Source organism: Staurois parvus, unplaced genomic scaffold, assembly GCF_062004578.1.
Source record: "Staurois parvus isolate SC_StPar_1 unplaced genomic scaffold, SC_StPar_1.0 ptg000057l, whole genome shotgun sequence".
NCBI lineage: Eukaryota > Metazoa > Chordata > Amphibia > Anura > Ranidae > Staurois > Staurois parvus.
Window position 1 is genome coordinate 393854 of NW_028317853.1, and position 19744 is coordinate 413597.

Here is a 19744-nt window from a genome sequence, read left to right on the forward strand (position 1 = left end):
TAATTCTTTCAATAAATATTTTTTACGATAATGCACTAGGCCGGTGCGCTTTTTGTTTTTCTCTTGCATTCAGTGACTTTGGACTACCCCGGTCCGTTGAGGGCAGCAAGGAGTGCATATTCCAGGACATTTGCATTGTCATCCTAGCCACTGCTGAGTCCATCCCCAGCGCAGGAGTAAAGTATTTGCTGTGTTTGAAATAGTATCAGAAGACAGTGTGAAAGGTGGTGATATATAGCAGGATGGTGATATAGTAGAGGATGGTGCAGTGGAATGGGATTGTGGTGGAGGCAGACAGCTGGATCAGTTAACTGTAGATGGAGGAAGGAGGCAACAGAATATAATTGTAGTAAAAAAGAAAACCGTGGATGGAATTGTAGTAAAGAAGAAGTAAACAGTAGGATTAGATTGTGATGGAAGAGGAGAAAGTGGTATCAGATCATTGTGGAGGTATCAGCAGGATTGGATTGGAAGTGGTATTGGTATCAGATTAGAGAAATTTCAGAACTGCACCACAGAAATGTCCATCCCTGGAGGACGTCGGTTGATGAAACTCATAGGAAGGGGCTTTAAACATGACATCACCAGGCACGCCAAGTCCATACTTGTGGTCAGAGGATGTGGCCAGAGACAGTCTTTTTTTTTTTTTTTTTATAAATGTTTATTAATTTATCAATCCAAATCCAAATCACATTCACATTTCTATTAAAAAGACATTCAAACAATATCTTCCTATTTGCATAAATTATTTTAAATCCCTCCCCTCCACCCTCCCTCCCCCCCCCCTCTCCTCAGCCTCCCACCCTCTTCCCATCCCACCTCCCTCTCCCACTCTGCGTTTTCTCTCCTCTCCTCTACACCCTACATTTCTATTATTTCTAAATCCATTTCCATTTCAGGGGGTATTATATCTTCATGTATTTCACTTTTCCTCTATACTCTTCCCATTTTTTCCACTTTGTATTATACGTCTCCATCTTATCTATATGCATGTAGTACAGTCTTTCTGTCCCACAGATCTGATTCATTCTGCCCATCCAATCCTCCTCTGTTGGCACCTCTTTTTTTTTCCAAAACCTAGGTATCAAACTCTTCGCTGCATTCAAATAATGCCATATCCCCAAGACCTTATATAATTTGACTGAAAGCATTGTGATATGGAGAAGACATAACTCTGGGTCTAATCCAATATTAATTTTAGTGATTTTCCTTACTAAATAAACTATTTTCCGCCAAAACACCTGTATTCTTGGACATTCCCAAGAGACAGTCTTTATCAGTATCAGCTGTGGCACTGTTTTATGTAAGGGTTTGGTGTACATTTAAAAAAATAAAGCTATTAAAGTCTTACACTGTGAGAGTTTTTTCCTCCTTCAGATGAAGTCTATATAATTGGATGGTTACTGGGGGGAAGTGCCAGCCTATGACAGTTCTGTGAGATCCACTGAACCTGAATGAGCTGTTATTCCTGCAATCTATAACCATATGCACTATTGCTGGGTTTTTCTTATATTAACAGCCAAAAAAAAAGCCAAAGAGTGATTTAGCAGATGTGTTGGAGGAAGTTTCTTTCTTCATGCACAGTACACTTTATTGTATAGAAGAAACACATTTGCATATTTATCATTTGGGACTTTGTTTTCATTTTATTTATCTAGTTTTTGGAAGCATGAGACACTTTTTTGAGTGAGAATGCACTTTAAGAATCTTTGCAGTATATTTTACTTACTCACTTTATGCCTCATGAATTTATATTGATGCATTTTATGAAATGATTTCATATGAGGTGATAGCGCTGTCTTATTAATAATTATATTAAGTGTATCAGATTCAAGGAAGTGAGAAAAAGAAAGAATGGAATTGTGGTGGGGGAGGGGAGGGAGGCAGAAGGATCAATTAATGGTAAATAGAGAAAAGAGGCAGCTAGATGGAATTGTGTTAAAGCGGAGCTCCACCCAAAAAGGGAAGTTCTGCTTTAAGTCTTTGTCCCCTGCTCCCCATTAAGGATTGGCACCTTTGGGGAGTGGGTACTCGATTGGAAGCGGATGTTGTCCTCCCCCCTCCCTCCCTCCCCGTAGTCTTCTGGGACACGTGACAGGTCCCAGAAGACTACGGGGCCCATTCACAAAGCGCAGCACTTCTCACGCATGTGCAGTGGGCACCTGACTGTAAAGCCGCAAGCTATCACAGCCAGGTGCCCACACTGAAGATGCCGGCATCAGAGAGAGAAGATGGCTGGTGAAACCAGCGGTAGTGAGGACACTGCTGGACCGAGGGACAGGTAAGTGACTGTATTTTAAGAGTCAGCACCTACAGTTTTTGTAGTTGCTGTCTTTTATTTTTTTTTTTTCAGGTGGAACTCTGCTTTAAGGAAGGAAGAGGCAGCGGGATCAGATAGTGATGGAAGTGAAGGCAGTGATATTAGACCATGGTGAAGGTAAGTGGTATTAGACCATGGTGAAGGTAGGAGGTAGTGATATCAGATTGAGTGTGGATTCACACATGTGCGATGCAAATTGAAGCTCCGTTTTCATAGCTAATTGACTAAGTTGTTGTTCAGCGTGTCATGTCACGTTTACATCAGGATCAGGTCAGGATTTTATCCTGTTTACAAATGTCATGTGCTATTCAGAAGCATTTCAATAGAAGTCAATGACCTGAATTCATACCTGAGCTGGACTGCAGTGCTCAGAAAACTGACAGGATATTTTTCAATTCGCACTGAATCCGCATTCCAGCTGTATTGAACAAATGTGAAAGGCACAATAAAAAGCAATGTTCTCGCACATGTCTCGTAAATTGAATGTGGTTCAAAACTCATCCAATTTGCATATGTGTGGCGGAAATGAGGCGTTTTAATGGAATTGTGGTGGAGAGGAAAGAGAGACAGCAAAATTAGTTACTGGTAAATGGAAAAAGGAAGCTACTGGATGGAATTACAGTAAAGAAGGAAGATGCAGCAGAATCAGATTATGATGGAATGGGAGGCAGCACTCTCAATCAGTGTGAAGGTAAGTGGTATTGGATTAGAAGAGGAGAAAGTGGTATCAGACAGAAGGTGGTGGGGTAGCAGACTTATTGGGAATGGATCATGGTCAAGGAGGAGGCAGTGAGGTAAGATTCTGATAGGAGAAGAAGCAGCTGAGCAGATTATAATGGAGCAGAAACCAGTGGGATCAGGTCATGGTAGAAGAGGAGCCATCTGGATCAGATTGTGATAGATGTGGGGAGGAGACAGTGGGGTCATATTCTGATGAAGGCATTTGGATCAGAGCATGCTGGAGGGAAGGGGAAACAACAGGATTGGATCCTGACTGAGGGAAGCATTTTGCAGACACTTACCCCTCCTACCAGCTCTTCTGGAATACAGCATGGTCCTCCATTTGGAGAAGGAGCACAATGAGAACCATCTGTCAACTTTTTTCTGCACAAAAAAAAGAAAACAATAAAATATGGTTTTTTTTTGCACTTGCTTATTTCAGTTGATAAGTAAATCTAGCGTATAATTGATTCAAAACTATCTTTGAAATGCAAGCATTGCTCATTCATCCTGGAAAATGCTGTTTTACACGTCAAGCCTATCCTCTGCTCACAATATGAAAATGAATGTCTTCTCAGCAAGTTCATACTAGGACGACTGCTTACTCATGTGAAAGCCATCTTCCAGTTAGATTTGTTAGAAAGCTGGAATTGCTGGTTTTACAATATACCACTTCTATAAATTAAATTATGCATTCCACTCCAAGCACAGTAAAAGAAAATATAAAACATACTGTCTGAAATGTACACACTTGTTTATCAATCATTTAAATACAAAATTTTAATGGATCAAATCCTATACATATTTACACTTCATAGGTCTCATTCACACAGCACGTACTGTAGTGTACGCCCATGCAGGGCCATGTTTACCCGCACAGGGATAAACCAGTGTTTCATGCCTCCCATGCAGGCAGTCCTTCTGATGTCTATTGAGACACAGTAGCTGCAAACAGACCACTAGACGGAACTGATGATCAAAGGAATTAATTATTATATACTTTAATTGTCACCTCCATCTAGCCATAATACAGTATTTTTCTGATTCACTCTATTCGTATGAGTTTGTGAACCAGACTCTCCATTCCTCCCCTCTTAGGCCCCAGCTAAAACATATAATATAAAACACAAATAAGTGAGCGCTAGAAGTGGATAAAGCTGCTGAACACAAAAAGTACCAAATCAACCTCCAAAAAATCACATAAAAACAAAGGTGCAGCGCTATGGAATGAAATGCAAAATAATAAAATAAATAAGATACCTAAAATCTATATCACGTATTGCAGAAATAGTGATAAATAACACATCATAGTATAAAAACATATAAAAGTGCAAACAATAGCATAGTTCACATGATGTCACTTAATTAAGTGTGAGTGCCCAGTCCAAAATATCCCAGTAGGTGGAGTGATGAAGGGATCATTAGGATCCTTGTTAACACATATATAATGATATCCAAAATCGAATGTATTGATATCCAAAACCAATATAAGACTGCGCACTCACCAGATGCGCAATTAATATGCGCATGTAAGAGATGACCCCTCTTAAGGTATGGATCCAGGAACCGTCTGGAATAGGGTCTGGTCTATTTTCGTGTTTTGGTCCCCCAGCTATCAAGCATGGCTCTGTCCTCCTGATGGAGGTGAGTACTCCCAGCTGTTACATGTCAATTCAGAAGATCTCAGCAATGTCAGGATAAAGATATTGACCCAACGCATATTCACACTGTCCTAAAACCAGAATCTCTTAACCAGCCTTCTCCAAAAATGTGCTTCTTCTCTTCAACATGCCCCAGTACAACACAGGCAGCTTGTCATTTGGAAGAGGGTGCTGAGGGTGATTGCTTTGTCCAAAAACATATAGCTTTCTGGAAGAACTGATGGCAGTCAGGAAAGCAAATGTTTCTGAATCTTATCATGCTGCTTTACAGTGTCCAGCCTTACAGTGCAAGGAGGAAGGAGCACTGATAGGAAGGGATGGCCCAAAAATGATAGGGTTACACATCATGTGACTCCTCTCTTCATCATAGTCTTCACAGATCACCATCCACTGGCAAGGCTGGCACCAGCCATAATCAGCAAGTGCTCAGTGCCCTGGATTTTACGAAGCATTGACACCCAAAAACAGTGTCCTAAATCCCATGACCATCCTGCAGGAATCCAAGATTCTATGCATATATAGTAATATCTCAAGTTTTATAAAGAAATTAACCTCCCTGGCGGTCTAACTAATCAATAATATTATTATTATTATTATTATACAGTATTTACAAAGCGCCAATAGTTCACTCAACGCTGTACATTACAAAGGGGTACAGAAAATGTGACAGAACAATACCAATACAATGCAAAACATGAGGGGATTGAGGGCCCTGCTCTTTTGAGCTTACAATCTAGGAGGGAGGGGATAGTGGTACAGGAGGAGATAGCTGTGGGGGATGGAGTGGTAGGAAGAGTGGAGGAGGTAGGCAAGTTAGCAGGGGGTGGGGTAGGCTTCCCTGAAGAGATGGGTTTTCAGGGTGCGCCTAAAGGAGAGGAGAGTAGGTGATAATCTGATGGGTTAAGGCAGGGAGTTCCAGAGGATGGGTGACACCCTGGAGAAGTCCTGGAGGTGGGCATGGGAGAAGGAAACCAGGGAACTAGAGAGAAGGAGGTCTTGTGAGGAGTGTGCGTGCTGGGCGGTACTTGGATATTAGGTCAGTGATGTAGTTCGGGGCAGTATGGTGGGCAGCTTTGTACGTCAGTGTTAGGATTTTGAATTTGATCCATTGCGCAATCAGAAGCCAGTGGAGTGATTGGTAGAGGGGGGTGGCGGAAACGGAGCGGTTGGAAAGGTGAATGAGTCTGGCAGCCGTATTCAGGATCGACTGAAGCGGGGATAGCCAGCGGTGAGGCAGGCCAGTGAGGAGGGAGTTGCAGTAGTCGAGTCGTGATATGATGAGGGAATGGATGAGCTGTTTAGTGGTTTCTGGGGTTAGGAACGTGTGGATTTTGGCGATGTTGCGGAGGTGGAGTCTGCATGAGTTAGTTAAAGATTGGACTTGGGGCTGGAAGGATAGGTTGGAGTCCAGAATGACACCAAGTACTCTGGCCTGCGGGGCGGGTTTGATGGTGGCGTTGTTGGATGTGATGGAGAAGTCAATGGGGGGTGGTGTCCGGGCTGGGGGGAAGACAAGAAACTCGGTTTTGGAGAGGTTCAGTTTAAGGAAGTGGAGCGACATCCAGTCTGATATTTTTGAATGTCAAAGCAGTACATTGTTTTGCACGGAAATTTGTTGTTTTATATTGTAGGCCTGTAATTCGTAGGAATAACTCACTTATATCTGTCCAAACAAGAGTCTAGTAATCATCCCGGGTATGATAAAGTTTGAAACATGAAATCATAAATTATAATATAATAAATAATAAAAAAAAAATAATATAATAACAAATTTAATTCAATAATGTAATCAAACCAAAAACACAGAAATTTTAAATACAGCACAGCATAGCACATCACTGAGCTCAGTTTCAGAAACGTTTTCAGTGTCTGGTGATGAATTCCCCACGAATCACTATCGCTCAATTCTGCAAGTGATTCTAATTCACTATTGCTGTTTTCTAGCTTTTGACCTGAAGGGACGCTTTTTGGATGCCATGTACATTTCTCAGTTTCCAGGCAGAAAGAACGGTAAAAGTGCAGGCAGGGCACAGGACAAAGCACTAGGGACAAAATTTAGATGAAATGTTTTGATACAGCAATATAATACTAACAGATTACAATGTATTATGTGTATGTCATATTTTTACTCTTTTGAATCTCCCGCCGGTTCCTCCCCCCTGCGTACTGACACTCGCAGGGAACGGAACCCGAAAGACGGATGTCGGCATCGGCCGGAGGATATCACAGGATCGCAGGACAAGGTAAGGATTGGGGATCGCAGGAGAAGCACTATAGAGTAATCCCGAGTGTGGCTCGGCGTTGCTGCTTTTGGTACTGCAAATTACCCCCGAGCCACACTCGGGATTACTGCTAGGGAAGTTAAAAAGTAATACCAAAGTGTTGACCTGGTTGTCTATACGTATGCTTTTATTTTATGGGACTATTGAAGATCTTAGAATACATTGGCTCTCTTGCTGTTGTGATTTAAAGATGTCTTATTGCTAGAGTTTACAAATTGCAAAATTTTGCCCCAAAACTTTACGGGGTTCGCCATCAGAAATAAGGTAAAACCTATATTGCAATGTATAACCTTTGCCACTGGTCAGCTGAGTCACAAGAGCCAGTCAGTTGAAAGAATTGATAATAACCATTTTCCCTTCTTAAAAAAGGGTAGGCTTACAGCAACCATATTGTCAGTGTGTTTTGGAGATAATTATTATTTTTTTTTTGCAATGGTACTAGTTTGACTCCCATGTCTTTTGTTTACAATAGTTTACTATTACTACTCTAAAAATGGCTAAAATGAAATAAGAGCCCCACTCCACCACAAATATTACAAACTTCTAGCAAGATTTGCTAAACTGCTCCTGAACCAAACCCAGGCAGATTGGTTCATTTATAAAAGAGATTATTATCTAGCGTTGGTACAGGTTTATGGAAAGGTACCCTATTCACCAAGTTTTTGATTGAAAGAGTCTTGTACATCTTTTAGATTATCTCTCTTGCTTTTTATAGTATTCTTATTGAGTTTTATATATGAGATAAATCATTATAAATTGTGCATATAAATGCTGTATGTTAAAGTAAAGGGATAAATAAAATTTAAAAGACAATTTGGTAAAATATTTTAAAGATGTAACTCTAAATTCCTTATTCTGACCTTGCCCAAAGCACAGTTTATATCAACTGAGCAAACTGCAGCATTCTCAAAAAACTACACTCCCTCAGCCTCAGAGACTCCGCTCTCTCCTGGCTCTCATCCTACCTGTCACAACGCTCCTTCAGCGTTACCTATAACGCTACCACCTCCCCCTCACTCCCCCTCTCTGCTGGGGTCCCTCAAGGCTCCGTCCTCGGGCCCCTTCTCTTCTCCATCTACACCTCCTCCCTTGGCCAACTCATACACTCTCACGGCTTCAACTGCCACCTCTATGCCGACAACACACAAATCTATCTCTCAACCCCCCACCTCACCCCCTCAGTTTCCGCCCGAATCACACACCTACTGAGCGTCATATCAGACTGGATGTCACTCCACTTCCTTAAACTGAACCTCTCCAAAACCGAGTTTCTTGTCTTCCCCCCAGCCCGGACACCGCCCCCCATTGACTTCTCCATCACCTCCAACAACGCCACCATCAAACCCGCAGGCCAGAGTACTTGGTGTCATTCTGGACTCCAACCTATACTTCCATCCCCAAGTCCAATCTTTAACAAATTCGTGCAGACTCCACCTCTGCAACATCGCCAAAATACGCACGTTCCTAACTCCAGAAACCACTAAACAGCTCATCCACTCCCTCATCATATCACGACTCGACTACTGCAACTCCCTCCTCACTGGCCTGCCTTGCCGCTGGCTATCCCTGCTTCAGTCGATTCTGAATACGGCTGCCAGACTCATTCACCTTTCCAACCGCTTTGTTTCCGCCACCCCCCTCTGCCAATCCCTCCACTGGCTTCTGATTGCGCAACGGATCAAATTCAAAATCCTAACACTGACGTACAAAGCCGTCCACCATACTGCCCCGAATTACATCACTGACCTAATATCCAAGTACCACCCAGCACGCACACTCTGCTCCTCACAAGACCTCCTTCTCTCTAGTTCCCTGGTCTCCTCCTCCCATGCCCGCCTCCAGGACTTCTCCAGGGTGTCACCCATCCTCTGGAACTCCCTGCCCCAACCCATCAGATTATCACCTACTCTCCTCTCCTTTAGGCGCACCCTGAAAACCCATCTCTTCAGGGAAGCCTACCCCACCCCCTGTTAACTTGCTGACCTCCTCCACTCTTCCTACCACTCCATCCCCCACAGCTATCTCCTCCTGGGCCACCATCCCCTCCCTCCTAGATTGTAAGCTTGAAAGAGCAGGACCCTCGATCCCCTCATGTTTTGCATTGTATTGGTATTGTTCTGTCACATGTTCTGTCCCCCTTTGTAATGTACAGCGCTGAGCAAACTATTGGCGCTTTATAAATACTGTATAATAATAATATTAAAACTCTTTGTGTTTCATTAATCCAATATATACGGTATATATCACCTCTGTATTTTTATTTCTGCTTTTAGCGATGGCTAATCATTTATATAAAGTTAATTTCCAAGCATTAATTCAAACCTTATTCAGATGATCACTACCAAAGCACAAATGTCATACATAGACTAAAGAAAATAAATTGTAGAATAAGACACAACCTAATGCCAAATACAGCCAAGCAGCGGAGAAATACTGTTGGAACCATTAGTTTTGTACTCTTATAGGCATCATTGTGCAAAGTGCAGGCCCTGTGATGTTGACCTATTCTTGCACAGAATGGAAAATGCTCATCATCAGGCAATGAATAGATGGAAAAGACCTGATTGCAGTGAAATGCAGAAGTGATGATATGACCAATAAACAAGCAGATCTTATAAAATCTTAATACTTATCACAAGAACATCCTGTGTTATCTGCTTTGTTAAAGAAACAAAAAACATTTAGACAATAAAAAGAACTATTATACTGTGGGTCAATTTTATTTATTTAAAGTGCAAGTCCAGTCAAAATGCAGAACTGCTCATGTAATGTCAGAGGCTCTTTAGCTTTGAGTAGCTTATTACCTTCTCTAGGTTTCATTTCTTTATCAGTATTTATACCTGTTAATTAATCCTGTTAGTAAAAGATCTAATTTTCTTTTTATGGGTTCCAAAGCTATAAGGAGTTGTCACAATTTTCTCCTGGATGCCATCACCAAAATTACAGTGGTGATCAGGCTCTTCCCTCAGCATCTCCACCATGTAGACAATGTGGAGCAAAAGGTTGGTGTTGGTCACATCTACTTAAGAAGCATTGAGGCCAACCCCACCTTGCCATTCTTGTGAGTATTGCCCCTCAGTGCTAGGAGGACAAGAAAAGCGATAATGGGAGATGTAGTTGTCTTCCCTCCAGCTTTGGCACTGAAAATTATACTGAAATGCCACAAGTCCCAATCCACAATTGAAAATTCTGTGCTGGGGAATGGAAAGAAAGCAATTGCTACTTTGATATGAAGTTCACTTTTATGTTTAAAATATATGTGCAGTACAAACCTATTAGGAAAAGGATGCTGTTTGCATGCCTGCTTTAATGTAGAAGCACAAAAAATGGCCACTGCCCCAGTCTATAACTGACCTTCACAGCAAGAGCCCCCATAGTAGAGGCACATCTATTTAATGGATAGATCAAGGGCAGATGAACCTGAGGGAGCCCACCCCTCCTTAAAGGTACAGGAGCACACTGGACACCCAGCATGCAGCTCAATGGCAACTAAGGTGTCCAGTGCGCCCACGCGACCAACAATTCAACAGTACAAAAATGGCCACTACCCCGTATATAACTGGCCTTCGCAGCAAGGAGCACATGGAAGGTCGACGTATGTCAAACAACAACAAAAAAATTCCAAGCTCTAACTTGCCATCCACCCTGCAAACAAACCAAATTAACCTGTCTAACATTATGCGTTAAAAACAGGGATTTCGTTAGCACACATTTGCAAACATGTGTAAGCTACAGAGCCTCGTCACGGCACCCCAGTATTCTATAGTTCCTAACTCTCAAATTTTAAGAGCCCCCATAGAAGAGGCACATTTATCTTTAATGTAGTAGCCTTTACATCTACTTTAGGCTTATAGGTTTTATTACATGCATACAATGATTATTTTACAAATAAACATTAAATACATGGAAAAAAACATTTCAAGAGCACCATAGGGTGTCAAAACATACAACACAGCATTTGCTGTTTGGCTTGTGGCTTTGTCTGACTAAAAACTGTCTGAAAAGGATTAATTACTGATCTGATTTATTCAAGTGTGTGTTAATTTCAGACTGATCTATTGAGCTCTGTAAACAGCAGACACATTACAACAGGTAGTAGGAAGACAAGGGAAAACATCTGAAACTTATTCTGGTGCAATGGTTTTTATTAGGAGTTTCATGTATAGAAATCTGTCAAGCGCGTCTAGCTCTCCTGCTTCAAAACAGCTGCTGGTCTCATTCCATTGTGGTTTTGGCCATGATACATTCTCCATATCTGTCTGTCCACCTGCAAGGTGATTGATATGGCCAGTGTCAGGGCTCCAGGGTATGACCAGAGGTATGTGACTGATGCAGGGAAACGCAGGCTTCAGATAAGTTATAAACAATATAATTTATTAAAGACTAACAATACAAACATAAACGCAGTGCAATACTAAAACATAACACAGTGCAAACGAACCAAACCACCCACAGATAATACATACAATGCAAGCGTCGTCAGGCAGGCCGGGTCAATAACAATCGGGCAGGTAGGTACAGGGGGGTCAGGCAGAGAATGGTCGGGGTCACAAGCCAGGGATAAAGCAGGAGAAGTCAGCAGAGGTCCGGATCAGGCAGGGTCAGCAACGAATCAGACAGAGACAGGAACAGGAACAGGGATGCAGGAACAAGATACAGGGCCCAGGAAAAACACACACCAAGGCAAAGACTGCAGGTCTGGCCATCACTTAAATACACCTGCCTAAGCAGTTTCAGGTGTTTGGCTGGCTGCAGGGTTGAGTCTCTGATTGCTGGGAGCATCCGCTGGCCAGCCCTGGTACTGCAGCCCACAAGGCAGGTGAGTCCCACCATTACTGGCAAGTCCATTCCTAACAGTACCCCCCCCCAAGGAGTGGCCTCAGGACGCTCCAAACAGTCCTAGCTGGGCAAAATGTTCCACCGCCCGGGTCTGGTAACTGGCGGGATATCAAAGACTGGCACATCGAGCTGGACTCTGGGCAGCGGCACACCGGGCTGGACTCCGGGCAGCAGCACACCGGGCAGGACTCCGGGCAGCGGCACACCGGGCAGAGGCACATCGAGCAGGACTCCGGGCAGCGGCACATCGGGCAGGACTCTGGGCAGCGGCACATCGGGCAGGACTCCGGGCAGCTGCACATCGGGCAGGACTCCGGGCAGCGGCACATCGGGCAGGACTCCGGGCAGCGGCACATCGGCACATCGGGCAGGACTCCGGGCAGCGGCACATCGGGCAGGACTCCGGGCAGCGGCACATCGGGCAGGACTCCGGGCAGCGGCACATCGGGCAGGACTCCGGGCTGGACTCCGGGCAGGGGCACATCGGGCTGGACTCCGGGCAGTGGCACATCGGGCTGGACTCCGGGCAGAGGCACATCGGGCTGGACTCCGGGCAGAGGCACATCGGATCACCAGGCAGAGCAGCAGGCACCAGGCCACCAGGCGGAGCGGCAGGCACCAGGCCACCAGGCGGAGCGGCAGGCACCGGGCCACCAGGCGGAGCGGCAGGCACCGGGCCACCAGGTGGAGCGGCAGGCACCGGGCCACCAGGCGGGGCGACAGGCACCGGGCCCCCAGGCGGAGCAGCAGGCACCGGGCCCCAAGGCGGGGCGACAGGCACCGGGCCCCCAGGCGGGGCGACAGGCATCGGGCCCCCAGGCGGGGCGACAGGCATCGGGCCCCCAGGCGGGGCGACAGGCCTCGGGCCCCCAGGCAGGGTGACAGGCATCGGGCCCCCAGGCGGAGCGGCGGGCGCCGGACCCCCAGGCGGAGCGACAGGTCTCGGGCCCCAGGCGGAGCGGCGGGCGCCGGACCCCCAGGCGGAGCGACAGGTCTCGGGCCCCCAGGCGGAGCGACAGGTCTCAGGCCCCCAGGCAGAGCGGCGGGCGCCGGACCCCCAGGCGGAGCGACAGGTATCGGGCCCCCAGGCGGAGCGGCGGGTGCCGGACCCCCAGGCGGAGCAACAGGTACCGAGTCACCAGGCACGACAGTGGGCTCCAAGTCAACTGGCATGACCGCTGGCACTGGGTCAGACATTGGATCGTCTGGCTGGACAGCGGGCATCGGGTCACCAGGCATCAGGTCATTTGGCTCGACAGCGGGCACCGCGTCATCTGGCAAGGCAGTGGGCACCAAGTCCCCAGGCACGACAGTGGGCTCTGAGTCAATTGGCACGACAGCGGGCACCGGGTCATCAGGTACCGGATCTTCTGACTCGACAGCAGGCACCGGGTCATCTGGCGCTGGATCGTCTGGCTCGACAGCGGGCATCGGATCACCAGGCATGACAGCGGGCACTGGGTCATCAGGCATTGGATTGTCTGGCTCGACAGCGGGCATCGGGTCACCAGGCATGACAGCAGGCACTGGGTCATGAGGTACCGGATCGTCTGGATCGACAGCGGGCACCGGGTCATCTGGCGCTGGATCGTCTGGCTTGACAGCGGGCATCGGGTCACCAGGCATGATAGCGGGCACTGGGTCATCAGGCATTGGATCATCTGGCTCGACAGCAGGCATCGGGTCACCGGGCATGACAGTGGGCACCGGGTCATCAGGTACCGGATCGTCTGGCTCGACAGCGGGCACTGGGTCATCAGGCGTGATAGGATCATCAGGCTGGATCAGTTCATCAGGCTGGGTACAGACATCAGGCTGGGTACAGACATCAGGCTGGGTACAGACATCAGGCTGAAGTGCGGGTGCCGAGGCACCAGGCTGAACCACGGAAGGCAGGTTCTCAGACGGCAGGCTCACCGGTTTGGATACTGGCAGGATGGTACTGGTTGGAAAGAATTTCCGCTTTTTTCTGGTTTTAACTACTGGGGCACTGCAAGTAAACGCAGGTTTGTAAACGGATGGAGCAGCTGAGGACAGAGAAGAGCTGGAAGATGGAACAGAGGAGGGAGCAGTTGCTACAGAGGACTTCTTTACAGGGTTAAAGAAAGGATAGGTGCAGCGAGTGGGAGCAGAGGACTGGTATGTGGTAGTTAGAGTATACTGGGCAGTCACTGGGGGTGCTGTCGGGGATGTAGGAAGAGTGCCTTGAGTGGAGGAATGATGTTGTAAGCTGACTGAGGCTGGGTGCAACAAGTCTGACCATGTCTGCAGTATGGGTTGAACGAAGCTCAATTTACACAAAGCCTGTCTGGTCAATGACTGCACTGCGTTTATACAATCTCTTAGTATCTGTGGTGAACATGCAGAATAACGCTCCAGAAAGTAATCCACATCATCCTCTAATAACCACACCAAGGACTCTACCTGGTCGGCACTAAATGGGGGCAAAAATTCATCCCTGCATTCGGGGGTACCAGATGAAACCAACTCCGCACAAACCTGAATCAATGGCTGCACCTCAGAGAATTCTGTGCCCTGATCTACTAGAACATGAGCGAGCCGTATACATTCTAGCAGTTCATCCCGGGGATACTCCTTCAGAGTCTGATAAGCATATTCTCTGTCATCAAACACTAGCAGATATAAATACACAACCTCATCCAGATCCATCCTTCCCAGCAACAAGCCAAGATGGCTTCCCTGTGCAGCCACTTCTGGTCAGGATTGTCCTTGGTGTAATGTCAGGGCTCCAGGGTATGACCAGAGGTATGTGACTGACGCAGGGAAACGCAGGCTTCAGATAAGTTATAAACAATATAATTTATTAAAGACTAACAATACAAACATAAACGCAGTGCAATACTAAAACATAACACAGTGCAAACGAACCAAACCACCCACAGATAATACATACAATGCAAGCGTCGTCAGGCAGGCCGGGTCAATAACAATCGGGCAGGTAGGTACAGGGGGGTCAGGCAGAGAATGGTCGGGGTCACAAGCCAGGGATAAAGCAGGAGAAGTCAGCAGAGGTCCGGATCAGGCAGGGTCAGCAACGAATCAGACAGAGACAGGAACAGGAACAGGAACAGGGATGCAGGAACAAGATACAGGGCCCAGGAAAAACACACACCAAGGCAAAGACTGCAGGTCTGGCCATCACTTAAATACACCTGCCTAAGCAGTTTCAGGTGTTTGGCTGGCTGCAGGGTTGAGTCTCTGATTGCTGGGAGCACCCGCTGGCCAGCCCTGGTACTGCAGCCCACAAGGCAGGTGAGTCCCACCATTACTGGCAAGTCCATTCCTAACAGCCAGTCTCTGACTGGAGACTAAACCTGATTTAAGCCAGCCAAGCCTGCAGTCTCATTCCTGTGATAGAGTGCCTAGACATGCTTGAGATACTAGCGCGCTGGTCTATGTTGGACCTTGCGCATGCTCAGAAACTCGTTGCACTTGGCAGACATCAGATATCGACACCACATCCCACACCAGGCTACCACAGCACATCCTGGTGATCTCCCCCAACTCAAGCGCTCCCCACCGTCCTACTATGATATATTCCACTGCGGCTTACCATCTTGGCAATGAGGCGGACTGAGCATCTGTATTTATGATGAGCCTGTATTTATCTATGAACATGTGAGTTGCCTACTTACTTTTTAACTAATAAACTTGCATCACAGTCTACACTTAGAGGCGCTGTGTTTCTTCCTCTGTTTCAAGCACCCTGTTTGTCTGTCTTGCTCTGCTGTTTGGATTCTCCTGTTTATGCCATCAGATCAGATATCAGCTATTCTCTGAACTCTGCCTACCTTTTGACTCGGATTGGACCCTGACTACTCTGAACCTTGTCTACCTTGTACCTGAACTGTTGAACTACTTTGGCAGTCTGCCAACCACAAGTACCTGTTTGCTGTGCTTAGTTTGTGCCTGCCTCAGTGTGGTAGCCAGGTACTATAGCATTATATAGACAATATAAGACCCGGGGGCAACTGAATACTGGCAGGCCAGCTTGACTTATGGGAAAGGACGCTTTAGGTGAAGAACACAGAAGCCAGCTATAGTGCCTGACAACCTGCATTAGGGGTAAGTGTGACAAAATCATAACAGCTGTTAAGCCCATGCAGGGGCAATAGCGTCAAATGGAAACAGGTAAACATAGAATTCAAAACAATGAATTTGAGAAAGCCATTTAGAGAAAAGCAGAGCAGGTATATAATGAAGGAAAGGAACAGATGTTATGGGAGCATTTTTCTCTTTATTTTCACCTGGCGATCAAGCCAGTAACTCACTTGTCTTAAGGTGTCTCTACTCTAATTGGAGGAGCAACAGAGGCACCCTTTAACAGAAGTACTAGTAGATTTAGATGGATTTGGCTAAGAAAGTATCCGTGAACTGCAGTTAACACTCTTTAAGCACAAACAGCTAACAGTAGATTTCTTTCAAGTAAAAAAACCACATCTAAGAACGTAATACTTCTGGATTACTTAATTCGATTTCCTAAGACTCTAGAGGAAGATGTATGGCAAAACATTTTCTTCATATGTTGACTAAAATTGTGAGGCCACAGATGAATCAGTAATTGATGTTTATGGGTGCATGGGAGTTTATTTTCAAAGGTCAAATGAATACAAAAATGAATATTTCAGAGGTCTTCACTTTAGCTCCAAGTCTTTATAAGGGGATCTACTCCTCCTGATGTTTTTTTTTTTTTTATGAAGACAGGAGTAGGATCATCATTCAAACTACAGAAAGGGACCTGCACATAGAGGGGAGCAGAAAATCAGTCCTGCATGTAGAGTGGAAGGAAGTAAGGAGGTTCCACATATAGAGGAAAAGGTAAAATGGGAGTCCTACATAGAGATGAAGGGGCAAAAGAGGTCTGCATAAAGAAAAGAGGGTGAAAAGAGGTCCGGCAGACAATAAAAGAAAATTGCAGAGTGCATCTGACAGGGCAGAGGTAGGAAAAGGTGCCCTGTATAGAGGAGTGTTAAAAGTAAGACAATTCCTTCAAATATATTTCATTGCCTAGAGCATGGTCTCCAAACTTTCCAAGGACACTTTAGTGCCCCATCATAGGTATCAGTGGGAGGAGTAGTGCCCCATCGTTGATATCAATGGAAGGAATGGTGCCCCAGCATTGGTATCAGTGGGAGAATTAGTGCTCCATTGTTGTCGTCATTGGTAAGAATTATGCCCCATCATTGGTGTCAGTGGAAGAAATAATGCCGTATCATTGGTGTCAGTGAGAGCAGTATTGTCCCAAAGGCTGGATAAAGGCAAGCATAGGTTGCTTCACACCTTTGGGCCACATTTGGAGACAACTTGCCTAGTGCACTGACTGTAGCACACACATCATGTCATAGACAGGCTTCTGTCATAGGGATCATGTCATAGACACAAAAACAAACTATATGGCGCTAAGATAGCTATGGCGGTGGAGTGGGGATAAAGTCACAAAGTCACAATGGAAATGGGAAAACACACTAGTAAAAGTATGTTCTAAGTCCCGAAAGGAATGTGTCCACGTGAAATGGCTGCAGCTCTTCTGTACGAATTTAGAATATTAACTCTTGCACTGTCAAAACAAAAGAAACAGCAGGCACCGCCATCTAAGTGTAGATTTATTTGAAACAATAAAAATAATAATAAATGCACCTTTGTCTTTGAAACGCATGCCAACACCTCCTTTCCATCCTTTCATACTCGTCTATCTCTGGCTCTGCTTTTGGTGTGAGGCTGACAGTGCACTCCATGCTGGCTCCCGCTGAAGACACCGGTTGTCACTGTTTCCTGCTCCGACTCTACAATCTCCAGCCACGTGTCCTGCATATACAACCAAGCTACTTCCAGGCATCATTCTGCTCTATCCTGCCCTGCCGAGTTCTGCAGATAACAGAGGACTACTGCAGGAATGCATTTATGATTTTATACAATGTGATTGCAATTTTTAACTTGTTTTTATTGTTTCAAATAAATCTACTTTTAGATGGCGGTGCCCGCTGTCTCTTTTGGTCATGTCATAGACAGGCTTCTGTCATAGGGATCATATCATATAGAGGCTTCTGCTTCTGTTCCAGGCTAAAGCACTTTGGAATATAACATTTTCCAGTATATTAATGCATACATTTCTTAATTGTGTGTAGCACTCTCCGAGTCAGCTAAGGGGAGCTAGACTACAACGGTTAGCAAGGAGTAGCAGCCTGGGTGTGATAGCTGTGGTCAGAGCTGAGAGGCTCTGCAGACCAGCCCTCTGGAATTTCCCCCTGTTCTAGAACTTTGGAGAAAGATCTAGGACAGTGGGTGGATCTGAGGAGTGGCTAATCTGTACTTTTAGAGGATCCTAGCCAGTCCCCAACAGGAGACTTGGCAGGGATCCAGCACAACCTTTAAGAGTAACTGAATCTGCTCAGCAAGGAGAAGGAGGAGGAGAGAGTTCGGGTGGAAGTTGGAGATAGAGTGAGGCTGGAGAGAGAAGCCTGGGAGGGGGCACAGATGGAGAGGGGCTCACCTACGGGAAGTGGAGCTTGGAAGGAGGAAAGCTTGGACCTTCACCAGCCCCCAGAACAAGGACTACCTGTGTAGCAGGGAAGGAGCTGCGCAGTTAAAAGGCCTGGTAGCAGCCACCAACCCACCAGCAGCACAGGAGAAGGACTGAGGTAGTAGACCTGCACCCCCTGGGCCAGATAGGGGAAGGAGGTACTCTAGTGGATAGATGGAGCCTGCCACCAAGGACTGTTTTACTATTTATGGGTTAGATACTGGATCCCCTGCTCAGGGATTCACCCAGAACAGCTGGATGAGGAGTATCTGGGGTCTGGAGTGGTACTATCCTATCCAAGTTTAAATACCCCTAATAAAATAAAAAAAAACAAGTTCAAGGCCTGGTCACTGACTTCTGCATCCAAGCCGGTGTGGAAATACGTGTCGCCTGGCTGTGCAGGACTATAGGGGGACCCAAATACTCAGCAACTCCTAAGGGGGTAGCGCTACATGTGTTTATCTTGATATACTGTATGTGCCTATAAAGTACTATAGTGCACTTTATTTTCCAGGTAGACTTTTATAAAACAACAGGAGCAGGCAGAGTATAAAGTAAGCAGTGTATAGCTACCCTTAAATCTTTTAAATGACAAAATTAACAGCCTGCTGTAACCTGAAACATATGTCCTAACAAAAAAAGTTAAAGTAGAGTAGTAGTAAAGAAAATAGCAAAACTTGTTAATGAAAAAGTATTCTGCAGCTTAATGACATAAAAAACTATTATACAATAACAAAAGCATATTGGTAACTTAATTTGTTAATAAATTAATAAAAACAGTCAGATTTCTTGGTTTATATCCTCCCAAAGTCAGACCATTTTATTATTTCTACATTTGTCTGTAACTTGAGACACAGTCATTAGACAGGAGCTAAGGTGGAGCCCAAGGGGATAATAAAATAATTCATTTCTAACAGCAGCAATTCTGTTTAAAAAGCCATTGCAGCACTTTCCACGGATGACTGTTGTGTAGTGAAAAATATTCAGGGTTGTTTTAAACAAAGGGGCAAAAGGGTAGTTACATGGGGCCCATAAACAAAGAAACTTATTTCTAGAGACTAGCAAGAAAATGTTTTTTTATTCTAACCCCATGATCTGGAATGGCAATAAAGCTCTTGCTTTAAAGCAGATCTGCAGACAAAAACAACAATATAAAAATGAATATCTCTGTGAAAGATAAAGATGTAAAACAACATTTTGCTGTAATATTTGTCTTCAATCCAGAAATTTCCCCCACAGTAATTTATTGTACAACTAAATGTCCTTAATGTAATAGCCAGCAACATTTACCCACTTCCTCTGAGCCCAGGTTACCCTGGACCAGCCCCTTGCCTGAGACTGAACAGCAAAAGGAGAAGCAGCAGTGATGAACTCATCTCTC

At 45.4% G+C, this 19744-nt stretch overlaps 1 protein-coding gene across 1 annotated transcript in view; it reads right to left on the minus strand.

The window, feature by feature from the left end:
• LOC149469920 (putative pleckstrin homology domain-containing family N member 1) overlaps positions 1-19744 on the minus strand; it is a 102927-nt gene that overhangs the window by 64786 nt on the left and 18397 nt on the right. The window contains exon 2 of the mRNA XM_089668380.1: positions 3343-3424. Within this exon, the coding sequence (XP_089524506.1) occupies positions 3343-3424 (82 nt within the window). The remainder of the gene's footprint in view (positions 1-3342; positions 3425-19744) is intronic.